This window comes from Poecilia reticulata, chromosome 12 (genome assembly GCF_904066995.2).
Source record: "Poecilia reticulata chromosome 12, P_reticulata-male-v2, whole genome shotgun sequence".
Taxonomy (NCBI): Eukaryota; Metazoa; Chordata; class Actinopteri; order Cyprinodontiformes; family Poeciliidae; genus Poecilia; species Poecilia reticulata.
This window is the reverse complement of record NC_088841.1, coordinates 5245189-5259454: the sequence shown is the minus strand read 5'-3', so window position 1 is coordinate 5259454 and position 14266 is coordinate 5245189. Positions and strand designations below refer to the sequence as shown.

Here is a 14266-nt window from a genome sequence, read left to right as displayed (position 1 = left end):
ACAACATACTTTCCTTGTTTATTTAAGGATTCCCATTAGTCTCTACCGCAGAGCAGCAGAGTAGAGACTATTCCTCCTGAGGTTCACACCACAAACATTAAAATCACTTTTACAAACTTTTTTTTTTCTTTTACATGGTCAGTAATTACAGAAGGCAACATGCTCCAGTAAGAAATTACTGTGAAGTTGCATTGCTTTGTTAGACCTGCTCTGCTTTCAAATGCTCTTTATTGTTGTGTGACGGAGTCTGTTACTTTTCACAAATGGCCAGATTTTCTGGATATGTTTTTTTGGTTTTTCGTAATAAATGAAATCCAAACCTACTGTTTGCATTAATTCTTGTACTTATTCATTTATTTATTTTTTATTTAAAACACGTGCACACTTAGATAACTGTGGAAAAACAAACGCTGTGCTTCATTACTAAAGCAGCCTACTCTTAGTTGTACTCTGTCTGAACAACATAACTCCTGCATGTCTCTGGATAATCGGAACCTGGCAAGCACAAAATAAACCCTTTGTGTTTTAAAAGTGAGTTCTGATGTCATGGGATTTGGTCCTATCCCCTCCAACGTGTGGACTTGTTTTGCTCCTTCTTTTAAGTATTGTTTTGTCAGCGCTGGACGATCATTTAACCGTTCCCAACCGTCTCCGGGGCGCAACTGAATTCAACCCACCGAGAATTGGATGTTCAGATTTTCAAAGTAGATGGTTTCTCTCAGAGAAGTTAAAGCTGCTCTTTAGCATCACTAGCTCTCATTGGTGTTAAATGTGTCTCATGTCAGTGGGAATTCAGTTTCTCTTCCTGTTTGAGGCAAACCCTCTGAAAATTACTTGCAGAAACATTTCTCCATTGGATTTTATGAATCAGTCATGTATACTGCCAGTTTATTTCTAGATAGAGGAAGCAGTTCTTTGGCAGCAGGACTGAAACTGTGTGAGCTTTTGCATAACAGTCAGCTAACCTGAGATTTTTTTTCTTCAGTAATTAAAATTCAAAACACAACTAAGAAATGACAGCAGAAAAGTTGTGAGGGTGCAAAAACGTTAAGCTAGTAAGTTACTACCAGTTATTCCTCTGGTTTACACGTTCTGGGTTTTATTTGTACTTCATTTTCTTCCTTGACATATTAATAGACGACTGGTTGTTTTACTGATGAACACTTTAAAAACGTTTTGTGTGGATTTTTGTATCTAATGCTGTTGTTACACATGCAGCGGGTCAATAAAAGCTCCTTCTGTTCTGCTCTACATTTTTATTTCTGCTGCTTTAGTTTGGATTGTTTCACTCAGGCATGTTAACACTTTTATGCACTCCTGTGTTTTTTCTAATAATAAAAAGAAGAAACTCGGGGCCACTGTTGTGTGTTTTTCAGTCCTTTAAACGTAAGTCAGATGATGTGATTCCATTTTCTCCCAGCAGATTGATTTCATTTGGACGTGAAACGTTTCAGCTGATTTTCTGCTCTTATGACACTTGCATTAGATTTGGCCCATGTGACTGTTGTTTTTGAACACAGGGATCTAAGCTGTTTGCCTCCAAATGCAGTGTGCGTTAGTTAAGCAGCATGCCTTTCATTTCTTACTACTAAACAATGTTTATGACTAAAAGTATAATCTTTTTTTTTTTTTTTTAAGTTTCCTCCTTCCTACTTTTCTTTGTATCTTCCAGTAACATGGTGCCATTTTATAGCACAATCAAGTAACTTTGTTACCTTCAGTAGTTATAAAAATGCTGTATATATGAAATGACTTTCTATGACGTAATTTAATACATTGAATTTGGGCCTGTGTCTCTTTAAGAAGCTCCTGCTCTTTCTGTAGCTCCACCCTCAGGAAGTTGTCAGAACGAGCATGAAAGAATTAAACTCCAGGCACGTTTTAGACGAGGGAATAACATTATAACAAGATGTAAATCTCAGAAAAGTTTATTTTATTGCCCCTTTAAAACAAACAAACAAACAAAAAAAGTCAGTTGTATTGAGTGGTAAATAATTACGCATTTTAAAATGAGAAATGTGACAATGACTGAGTCAGCACTAAGAAACAACTAAGAAATTACAGCAGGTAAGTCCAGGTAATTGGCCATAATGTCGCAATGACAATATTTCTGTATTTAAAAAATAAATAAATAAATAAATAAATAAATAATAATAATAATTTTTCCAATGTAATATAACTTTTGAGAAGGGGTACGTGTGGTTTCCATTAGCTGCAAGCAAAAAGTCTTTAAAAAACCGGACAGAATCAAATCAATCAGTTCGCTTAATGAACTGAATTGCTGCAAATAAACGACTTCCATATCACACTGCATATTGCACATCACTGCGCATGTACGTGTGTGGTAATAAAAGGTTTACGTGAATGGTGCTGCTGCTCTCTGTGTGTAAGACAATATTCTCAATAATAAAATATCTGTGGGTCTGCAGTAAAGTTTCCAGTTTCTTTTTCCCCACCTCCACCTCCACCGCACACAAAGACGCAGTCAGGACCGGAGACAATGAGGGCATTGAGAGCAGACGCTCTGCTTCATTTGCAGATGATCTCCCTTTACCCACATTTACCAATAAAGTCTTTCGAATTATTTCTTCTGTTTTTCTGTTTCCTCTCCCTGTCTTTGTTTTTTTTATTTTTTTGCTTTAGACCTCTTGGCTCCTTTTATGGTCTACTCAAACATCAACCCATCTCTCCTCCCTTAAAACGTTTTTTTTTCCCTCTGCTCGTCACACCAACTCGTCTCCCTTGGCCAGTTCAGGATGACTTCAGAAACTTCCTTCCAACTAACTCCACTTGTTGAATCGGCGCTTTTATTCACGCCTGGACGCATCAGATCATCCCGTGGGTCCGCAAAGGGAGGCGCAACATCTTCTCCGCAACGTGCAGTTGTAGGTCCTGCCTCTTTCCGGGTTACCGTAACCCTCTCATCGCATCGCGGACACGCAGACATCACCAGCTAAAGAGGCTGTTTGAATTTTTCCCCCTCTCTTTGTCTCTAAAGATAATGTTAATGATGTGGCGAGACGACGTTTCCGCTGCGGTCCGAAGTTTTCTGAAAAAAGTGTAGGGGGCGCAGGAAGGAAAGATGTGACCACTTTTGGTGTTTTCTCTCGACGTCGGTGAGCTCGGGTTATGAGATCCGATCCTTCAAGTGTCAGTGTTCACATCTTGACACAACTCTGAGCCGAAACTTTCAGGATGACTTGAAGAGGCGGTTCACGTGGCGCCTGGTACCCCGGAGTAAGGTGGGTGTTTTGTTTACCCCTCAAAAAAAAATCTCAGATGTTTTTGGTAGATGAAAACAGAAAGAGAAAAGTTTTTTTTTTTCTAACAAAAAAAAAATAATGTATTGTTGGTGAAATATTAATATGAGGCAGTTTAAATAAATTGATCTTTTTATATTCTCACTAAACTAATTTTGGTATTCCACAAAAAAGCTGAAAATGATAGGTAATCTTCCAGCTGACAGAGACAACATTTCACTGTGGTCTATATTAAAGCACTTCCCCGGAGACTGAATCAGCTGTTGAGACTGTGGCCTGAGAACAAACAGTTCGATGTACTAATGAGCTGAGCAACAGGAGTCCAGTCAAAGTATCGTACGCAATCGTACTTTTCCCCATGACACGACCAAACCTGAAACGTCTTCACCTCGGATTTCATTTGACAGGAAAACACGAACCAGAGAATCATTTACCAAGTGAGTTGAAGATGATTCAGGACCATGTTTATTTAGCAAAATAAAAACCTGAAAACTGTGACTTGCATTTGCATGAATTCCAATAACAGGAATTCTTGAACAATTCTATGTGCAAGAGTTTACTTGGAATTTACTTCATGAACGCACCGAGATCAGAATCTTTGCCTTTTTTGTGTGTGAAATATGTTAAGTCCCTTTAGATCGGATTGACAGAATATACGACCAGCAAGTTTAACATCTCTGATTCTCAGTTCAACTCAGAGACTTTCAAACGACTATGATTTGATCTCAACCAGTCCAATGTCGCTCTGGGTTTATTTTAGGGATGTCGAACCATTAGAAGATTAATTTCGACCCCATCTTTAAAATATTCTTTCCATCAGCTCTGAGCAGCTTCTTTGTCACTATTGAAGAAAACATCTCCTCAGCATCATTGTGCCTCCACCATGTTTCAGCATGTGGATGGTGTGTTCATGGAGATGTCCAGTGTCAGTATGTCTCATTTGACCAGTCCACCTTCTTCCATTTGTTTGTTCAACTTTAAAACTACCTTCTTAATCAGTGTTTCTCAACATTTTTTGTGCCAGCGCCCCCCTAGCCTTTATCCAGGTCCCTCACCGCCCCTCACCAAAGAATTTGCAGGCTACTTTGCACTGACCATTATTTTATCATTGATATTACTATCACTATTTTAGATGTTTTGATTTTTATGCTTGTTTCTGTATTTATCATGAAAAATAATTTCCCAGAGAACAAAAAAGTCATGAGAATAAAAATTATTTTCACAGGCGTCTTCAAAAAATGCAATGAACATTCAAGTTAAAATCGGTAGGCCTAACAGCAGCCAATCAGAGTGGAAAAAATATTCTTATTTTGTGTCATTTTCTAGTTGTTAAATATTTAACAAAATGACCAGATAAAAGATGTTCAACATGCCAGTTTAAACTTTGATCTATTTGCAAACGACTGAGCTCTGCAACATTAAAACATGGATAGAACTGTAACTACATTAATCTCTTCTTCTCTTCAGTGTTAGTTTCTGGTGGTGCAGCTCTGTGCTGCCTTCAGGAGAATGGGACATCAGAGTATCATCCATAAAATTTCACCCACATGGCATTTATTGTGCAAACCAGAGCTTTCAATGGAAAAACAAAAGTTCCAGGTCCTTTTAATGCCATACAAATATGAGACAGAAACATGGATTATATCTTTATATAGACCTGTCTATTGATTATAGATTAATAGTTTTACTGGACAGAAATTACAAAGAACAAATCTGGTTCATAATCAAATCCTAATGAGTCAAATTGAAAGTGTCATGGAGTCATCAGCCTCATGACATTAACACTCACATGAAAAATAATATTGAAGAAATAAATATATCAAATCTAATTAAAAACATAAATAAGTGATAAAGTTCTTTACTGTTATGGTCTGTAAGATATATTTATCATCAGTACTAGATATGGTCTCAACAAACCCATGACATTTCAACAGTATTATTTTACCTTTTATCTGGAAATAGTGTCTGTTTATTCTTGCCATACAGTCCTCTGTATTAATTATTGCTCGAAATGTCTTGCCATACCAGTTTATTCCTCTGTATTTACTTTAGTTTCTTAGTTTATTCTTGCATTTTGTTCTTCATTCATTTCCATTTAGTTTCATTTGATTAGTATTATCCTCTCTTGGTTTATTGCTATGTCCACTTTAGTTTCTTTCCTGTTGCTACATTTATTTGATCATTTATCCATTATAAGACGAATAATATTCACTCATCACCTGCTGTGCCTCCTAATCGTCATGTGTTTCACATCGTGTTGATTTTTCACTGTTCAGCGTCGGATTCTCTGTTTTTATGCCATAATTCACATCTAGTTCGTCGCTCCATTCTATGTCCGCTTCTCCTGTTTCAGAGTTTTGCGCAATGTGCGCGTCTTTTTTTTTTTTTTACCCCCTAAGGTGCAGGGCGGTCGGGAAGCGTATCGATGTGGAAAAGGCAGACTGACATAAACCTTTTAAAACAACGGAAACAATTTCTGCATTCTGATTATTGAAATGTAAAGTGCTGTGTTGTTCTATCACCCCCGTTTCATACCGGACCACTTACAGCTCCGTGTTAACGCTATAAAATGAACGCTCTCTATCGTGGTATCACTCATGGAGGGATTTCTTGATTTCTTTATTTAAATGGGTTCATTTTTCAGAGGGTTACACAGTGAGGGTATCGTGATTTTAGCTACCAGTAGCAGGAGAACGGAGCTGCGCCAAGAAGCTAACAGAAGTTAACAAACACTGAACAGAAGAAGAAGAAGAAGAAGAGCTGCCATCAATACAGTTGCAGCCAAGCATGATTGAATGTTACACAATACAGTGTTACCAAGTTGCTCAAAGTCTAAACTGGTATTGTTGTGCATTCAAGGTGTAAAGTTTACCTTCGACCAAACGCCCCACAAAGGCATCCCAGCGCCCCCCTTTTGTAAAAATGTCCGCCAGCGCCCCCTGACGCCCTCTGAACGCCCCCTGGGGGGCGGTACCGCCCACGTTGAGAACCACTATTCTTAATGCTATTTTTGGACTTGTCCCGATCTGATATTGATATAAAAATCAATCCGATATCAGCCAAAAAAAAAAAAAAACAGAGTATCAGATTATCTATGTCTGCATCTAGAATCTCCAATATAAGTACTCCAGTATTTAGTCTGCCTTTGTTGAGTATATTTTCTCTGTTTGGATAATATTACTTGATCAAACCTTTTCAAACATTCCACATGGAAAAATAAGTAGTAAAACGTGTGCATGATTCATTCTGAAATCGTTTTGGGTCAATATTAGTATCAGCAAATTCTCAAAGCTGCAATATTTGTATCGTATCGCAAAGTGAAAAAGTTGTATCGGGACACCTTTACTATTTTATTAAGGACACACATTGTGGAGTTAGTTGTCTTGTCAACAGATTCATCTACCTGAGCTGCATTTCCTCTAGCATTACCATGAGCCTCTTCAGTTGCTTCTTCTTTTTACCTACTGGTTTGACCGCTTTATATTAAACACACGGTCATGTCTGGGCAGGTTTGCAGTTGCGCTACACTCCTTCAATCCTCTATAACAGACTGAACAGAGCTTTGTGAGATGTTCAAAGCATGAAGTTATTCTTCAACAACCTAACCCTGTTTAAGCTTATAATCACCCCTTACCTAGACAGGTTTACGTTATTTTTCACTTCACTTACATAACTGAAATGTGTTTGAAATGTTTGAAGGTTTTCCATGTTCTCACGTGAGTCGTAAATCCGTTGGAAAAGATTTTATTACCTTTCTGACCTATTTTTAAAAAGTCAATTTTCTTTTATTAGCTTTGCTAGGTAAGAGATTGGCTGGAGCTCAGTGGAAACGTAAGTTCGATTCCAGTTTCCCCCACCACATGTCGATGGGCAAAGCACTTAATCTTCAGGTGTCTACTGATTTTCATATCACTGTCTGTTGTGTGTGCACCTGGGTAACTGGGACTGTGACCTCTGTGCGCTACACACAGTGCTGTGAAAAGTATTTTCCCCCCCACAACTGTCTTCTGTTTCTGTGTTATCACATTTAAATTTTTTCTAATGGTCAAACAAAGTTTAATCTCAGTCAACATTAACTCGAGTGAACAAATGACAAATTTGCTTAAGAAGAGAAGAAAGCTAGCCAAAACCCTATGTGGCAAAAGTGATTTACCCCTGAACCTAATAACTGGTAGTGCCGCCTTTGGGGGTTGTTCTGGGGAAGAGCTAATTACGTAGCTTTAATATTTGTGGTTCACCAGGGGGCGTCAGCAAGAATGCACAGTCGGGACGTTTCAGTTTTCTTTATTAAAGTTGGTTTATTCCTGGATGGTTCGTTACAGAAAAACTTGGATAGATATAAAAATATACATATTGTCCCACTACAAAATCCGCCATCTGGGATTTGTCCCATTCCATTGCATTTCATCCTGGCCAATCAGCGAACAGAAGGAGGAGTTGCGAATGATGCTGTTGACTTTCCAGATTGTTTTCACAAATGTAGTCTGCCTGTATAAGGTTGTAGTTTGGTGATGGCAGCAGAGGAAGTGAACAAAGACGTTCAGTTTGTGTTGGATACACTTCCAAATATCAAACAATTAAAGTCGAAGTAAGAGGAACGTTGAAGATACTTTATTGCTAGCAAATATGTTGTGGCTCTACCTCCTATGTGGCTGTTGACAGCCACTCAGTTTGCTATGAGCTTCCCAGCATAGCTTCTTTCACAATTTAGCTAGCACGTTACATATGTGACAGCTGATTTTATTTTATTTTTTTGCAGAATGACTTTAATTCACGTTAAAGTTCAAGACACAACATGTCCCTTTGGCTTGTTGTGTGTTTAGGTGGAGAGCAGAATTTAGGATTTTATCATCAAGGTCCTGAAAAGCATTGTAACTCAAGACCATCATACTACCACTGTGATGTTCTTTTTTCAGACAGAACATCTGCAGTGTATTATAGTCTATAGTGAATATAGAATATTTTCTTCTAAAGTCTTGTGGATCAAATGATCTGTTGACCTTTGTCTTCTTATTGGTCAGCCTTCGAACGCTCCTTTGACTCTCTTTTTTTTTTTGCCTGCTTGCGCCTTATTGTTGAACCATGAATTTTGACCCTAAATGTATGGTCAAGTAAGGTCAGCAGTGCTTGTAACGTCCTGGATGAGTTCTCGATACGGTCTTTGAGTCCTTTCTTTAGGCCGCCCTGGGAAAGTTGACCACTGTCCCACGTTTTCTCCAGTTGTGGATGATGGCTCTCATTGGGATTCAGTGGCTTCCCAAAGTTTTAGGAACAGTTTGTAACCCCAACAAGACTGAAACGATGCAAATGACTTTGCTTCTGTTGAGTTCTGGATTTTATTTATTTGTTTTTGTCGGATCATGATGTGATTTTTCATAATGTAACGAACTGTGGTTAAACAACATTAACTGTAGGGAGTCCATTAGTTGTTTTTGTTTGTTTGTTTGTTTGTTTCCCTCAGAAGGTTGGATTGGTTGGAATGTGTTTTCCTTCCTGATAAATGAAATCATTATTCACAAACTGCTTTTTGAGTTTTGTCCGGTTGTCTGATATTTAAATTTGCTCGATCATCTGAAACATTTAAGTATGACCAAAAAAATGAAACAAGAACCGAGTACATCTGTTGTGGCCAAGCCTTTTTCATGCCACAACGTTTTTAATCCACTTACCATTTTCATATTCAAACCTAGGCTGAGTTTCACACCACCTCATCATAATTCACTCCTATAATGTTTAGAAGCCACACTTCAAAGATTACACAAAGTTTCCGAGTTTCCTTGCTATTACATTTTACTTTAATCTCAACCAAGTTATTTTAATGGAGGAAACCTGCCTCAGGCCTGGCATTGAAGTCACAGGAAAGAAACCCACACTTTGCATTATGTCACAACACCTCATCTCCTTACCTCCTGTAACCGAGCCATCCGTTTGCCTCTCATACACTGTTTTTTGTTGGTTGATTGGACGGAAGAGTGTAGAGGAGTGGATGTGTCAAATCTGTTTGGTCGTAAGGTCTTATTTTGCATTTCGGCGCATCTCGAGTCACGTCTCATGCTGCGAGTCCTGAAGATGCACTACCTGAGCACAGCTGCCAAACCCCATTGTGTTTTTACATGTGCTAGCGCTGGGCCCTGCTGAGTCCAGGCAGCGGCCCAATTTTAGTTAGTTTGGGTTTCTAAATGCATTGCAGCAATAGGAATGTATCCCAGGAAATGGGTGTGTTGGAGTTTGTCCTGCCGTCAACTCTGGTATGTTCGTAAACCTTGCGAGAAATACCAGCTGGGCAACTTTCTTCCACCGCTACACCTTAACGATCTCAGATTTAATCTCCACTGAAGCTCATAGTTTGTTCTCTCTGTGTCTTTTGTTAAAAAATGACTTCAATTAGTCGGAGGGAAACGGAACGCACCTCGGAAACCAGAAAGATAGAGGACGGATTCCTCTGCCCCAAACACCGAAAACTGTCAGGAGCACATAAGAATAGCCAACTTTCTCGTGCATGGACCTCTGTTTAGACCCAGAAAGAACTCAGTTAATTATTCACTAAATATGGCCACAATGGCGAGAAGAGGCAAAATACTAAAACTGGTTTGACTTTGAAGAGATGGAAGTTGCCTCGCACAGCACAAAATATAGATCATCAGTATGATTTGGTGTGAAGGCCAAGCAACACAGAGCTGTGGGCTCACAGGAACGAGACGAAGCTTAAACTCTTAGCCTGCTAATAAATGCCTCATTTTGCCTCTACCTCCTCCGTTCCCCAGCTGTTGTTAATCACCTGTCATCAACTCCTCTGGTTCCTCAGTCATTTGCACTCCTTGTGTTTACATAATCTCCCTCGTCTCATTGTTTTTCATTGGCTCCTTCTGTTGCTCCTACTCATGTTCCTGGCTTCCCATTGGTTCCTGCATCGTCCCCTGTTTGGATTATTAGTTGATTGTTTATTTTTCATTAATGAAAGTGACATACCTTATGACACCTTCATGTAATTTCAGCTTGAGGTTTCTCTGATTTTGCTGAAGTGAATTGAAATATCCTTTTTGGACCAATCGGGACCGGGTTGCTAAAAGCTGCTGCTTTTGGCAAAGCAAATGCCAAACCATTTGCTTTGTTTTCTTATTTTTAAAACAAAGGCTCTAGAGAATAGAGTTCATTGTTAAAATAATCTTTTAATAAAATAATAATTTAAAAAAATCAAGTCAGACTTGAATGAGAATGAAAGTTCAAAAATTTGTATTGGGAAGATAATGTAAATTACAAAGGTTATTATAAAGGTATTTATCCTCTGAAAAAGTACTTGCAAATAGATGCAGCATTCTTGCTGTCATTTTAGCTTTGCTTAAATGACTTTCTAATAAGGGTGTGACAATAAAAGCACATGAGACAAAGTGAATGTTTAATAACTAGAAAATTTAGTTTAGCTTTGAGAAGTCAGTGGTTTATTTAAGCTCATCTAGAGTTTAACTTGGTCTTAATGCTAAAATAATAACTAACTTTTTGCATTTATCCCCAAGGGAATTACTGAGATTCTGAAATCTCAACCTGTGTTTTCAGTTGTCTCTGAGTGTAGATGTATCAGGTTTAGGTTTGATCAGTTTAAACATTTGCCAAAACAGTAAAAATTAGCTGATTAGAAACTACAACTCAGAGAAGCTCTATAGTGTATGCTAGCTTCAGCGTCGCTAACAGTCAGCTTTCCTGTCTTGTCTGTCACCATTTCATCGTTTCTTTATACTACTTAGTATTCACTGCTGCTGAACACCTTTAAAAGTTTTTGTAGACAAGTGTTGCTAGCCAAGGATGTCTTCATTTTCCTAATTTGTCAGCACAAAGAATTACTTTCTTTTATGCCTTAAAATTATACTGAAACACAGCCGCAGAATATGACTGCTTGAAACAGTCATATTCTGGTTTCATAATACTGAGCTAAACTTAAAGTCACAAACTGACAGAGTCTGGACTGACCTTTACAGGATGGATTTCACTTGGCAAGAATCATATTGACATTTTATTACACTCTTAATCTCTGGTATTGTTTTTTTACTGCTGAAACTGTGAAGTCTGGAAACCACCGCACGAGCTGGGAAATGACATGAGTTGTCATTACATCCCAAATTATAATATGAATTTTATATTTTTTTCTTTTTTTTTTAATAGCTATAAATTTAAACTTGAGGAGACCACCCAGCCATGATCTATCACTGAATCTATCTGAAAATTGGACATTTCAGCCTTGAGTTGCCCATCTGGATGTCTTATGTAGGAAACAAAGTTCCGTATTTCAGCTAACGAGAGGCTGAGCTCCCTCCAGCCTGGTGGAGACTCGCCAGCATTAATAATTGATTGAAGGACGTTTACGGCAGGGCTTCAAAAAAAGGTGAAGAAATGTTTTGTTATTGAAACCGAATCCATTCACCCCTTGGATACCAAACACAAACAGTTTGACTAAAAGAAAGGCTGGTGCAGCGGGTGAAATGTGGCCCCGTTTAAAACTTTACTGACTCATGGTGCAAATATTCAAGTCATATTAGTCCCAAAAAAGAAAACAAATTCCACAGTAATGGTTTGCTTCAGATGTTTGTTCTGTTTTATATCAAAAGTACCACTCAATGTTTTGGTTTCTGTTCCTCAAGTGTGTTTCTACTGTTTTGTTTTGTTTCCCCACAGGATGAATGCAAAGCGGTTCATGCTGAAGCTCAGGAAAAAGTTCATCCCCCCTGTCCTCTCCGTGCTGACAGTAATTATCCTGCTGCTGCTCAGCGTCAAGTACATCTACATCCCTGAGTTCCTGGGTCCTACATCAGCTCCAACCAGTCAGTCATTTGTCAAGCACAACATCAGCTGCAAAGCCATTTATGACATGGACCCAGTAGAAGTGGGTAAATCCCTCATCATCAGAAGAAAAACTGTGGTGGAAGATAAAGACGAAAGTCTGATCGACTTTATAGGAAATTGCCCTGTCTTCAGGAAGACAAGGGGTTATGACGATTTGTGTGTTTCCGAGGAAGAGAAGATTTTTCCCATTGCGTACTCTTTGGTTGTACATAAAAATGCGTGGATGGTGGAGAGACTCCTCAGAGCGGTGTACTCTCCCAACAACGTCTACTGCATACACTACGACCAGAAGTCGTCGGCTCAGTTCACCGCTGCCATGGAGGGTTTGTCCCGCTGCCTGCCCAACGTCTTTGTCTCCAGCAAACGCGAGGCCGTTTTCTACGCGAGCATCAGCCGCCTAAAGGCCGACCTCAACTGCCTGTCGGACCTTCTGACATCGGAAGTCAAGTGGAAGTACGTCATCAACCTTTGCGGCCAGGACTTCCCGCTGAAGTCCAACATGGAGCTGGTGTCAGAGTTGAGGGGGCTGAAAGGCTCCAGCATGTTGGAGACAAGTCGACCCAGTGAGCTCAAGAAGCAGCGGTTTCTGTACCACTACGAGCTGCAGGACGCCAGTTTTGAGTATAAGAAACTTCCGGTGAAAACACAGCAGGCAAAGTCTCTGCCGCCGCACAACATAGAGATGTTCATCGGCAATGCCTACTTTGTGCTCTCGAGGGAGTTTATCCAGTTCATGAACTCGTCGGCTGTAGTGAGGGACTTCCTGGCCTGGTCGGAGGACACCTACTCTCCGGATGAACACTTCTGGGCCACGCTTGTGCGACTGCCGGGCGTTCCCGGGGAGGTGCCCAGGTCCCAGCCCGACATCACAGACCTAATGAGCAAGACGAGGCTTGTGAAGTGGCAGTACCTGGAGGAGAACCTTTACCCGCCGTGCTCAGGGCAGCACGTGCGCAGCATTTGCATTTTTGGGGCGGCCGAACTGCACTGGCTGCTCAACTACGGACACTGGTTTGCCAACAAGTTCGATCCCAAAGTGGATCCTATCCTTCTTCAGTGCCTTGAGGATAAACTGGAGGAGAAGCAGAAGTTGTTTCAGAAAGGGACAACGTTGACTTGCCCAAAAGGTTAGCTAAAATGATGGCTGTTGACTTTTCTTTTAACTTCCCCGCAATCTTAAGAGACAAAGTCCATCGGACCACACAAGACCGGTGGGGTCATTATGAGGTTTTTTTTATTTGTGTGGTTTCGGGAACGGACGGTCTGACTGGTCACCAGCTTAGGAGGGTTAATGTTGATCAGAAACTAAGACATACACACAAATATGCATAGTACAGGATTGTGTTAGTTATTTTTTTCTACATTCTGTACTTTGCTGCATCAATTCCTGTTTCTTTTGTTTAGAAACATTCCATCCTTTCTCCTTGGATGATAGATTTCTTTCTGTCAGAAATCTCGGAACCTCGGGCATATGTTGTTTAATGAAGGAGAGAAAAGCTACGTCTACAATCAAGTTCAGGGACCAGCTACTTTCCATGTCACTGTGATTGTGGACTTTTCAACTCTTTATATCTTTTGAAAATGCTTTATAAAAGACTTTGAGCGTCGATGGAACAGCAATAGATTTCCAGTGCTTTGAAAACATTTAAACATGATTAAATTATTATTGAAGACTTGGGTTGCACAGTGTTGACTATGAATAAATCATCTTAGTCAGTTCTGAAGTGTTACTATTTAATGAATAAAATATTATTCTAATCAGATATACAGTACTTGGATGATCTGAAATGTACATTTATGGCTAATGAAGACATAAAGAAATACTGAACATACTCCTTGCAGGTATTACTGAATAGCAGTAGTTTTCTCTTCTTTAATGCCAATAGTGTCTTCTACTTGCCAAGGAGGAAACTTTAACCGATGCAAATATGTGCAAATTAGGCAAAACTCTCGCTATTGAAAACCGTCCTGGGATGTCACCCGATTTCCCCCAGCCTGTCCTTGCAGTTTCAACACTCTCATTCTTTAAGTTGATTTATTGTGTCCGTCAACAGTCCTCTCAAGCGTTCACACCTAAAGCAGGAGCCGTTCACTGGACTTCTAAATGTGACACGGGGAGATTTCCGGATCGCCGCGAGTCACACTAAGAGAGCTGTGGGCAAAAAGCGGTG

General features: G+C 39.6%; 1 protein-coding gene across 1 annotated transcript; it reads left to right on the top strand.

The window, feature by feature from the left end:
- Window positions 1-2516: 2516 nt before the first annotated feature.
- LOC103473283 (glucosaminyl (N-acetyl) transferase 4) lies at window positions 2517-13858 on the top strand. The gene is made up of 2 exons (XM_081613653.1): window positions 2517-3242; window positions 11928-13858. The coding sequence occupies exon 2, from the start codon at window positions 11929-11931 to the stop codon at window positions 13225-13227; it is 1299 nt and encodes a 432-aa protein (XP_081469779.1). The 5' UTR covers window positions 2517-3242; window position 11928; the 3' UTR covers window positions 13228-13858.
- The last annotated feature ends 408 nt before the right edge of the window (window positions 13859-14266 follow it).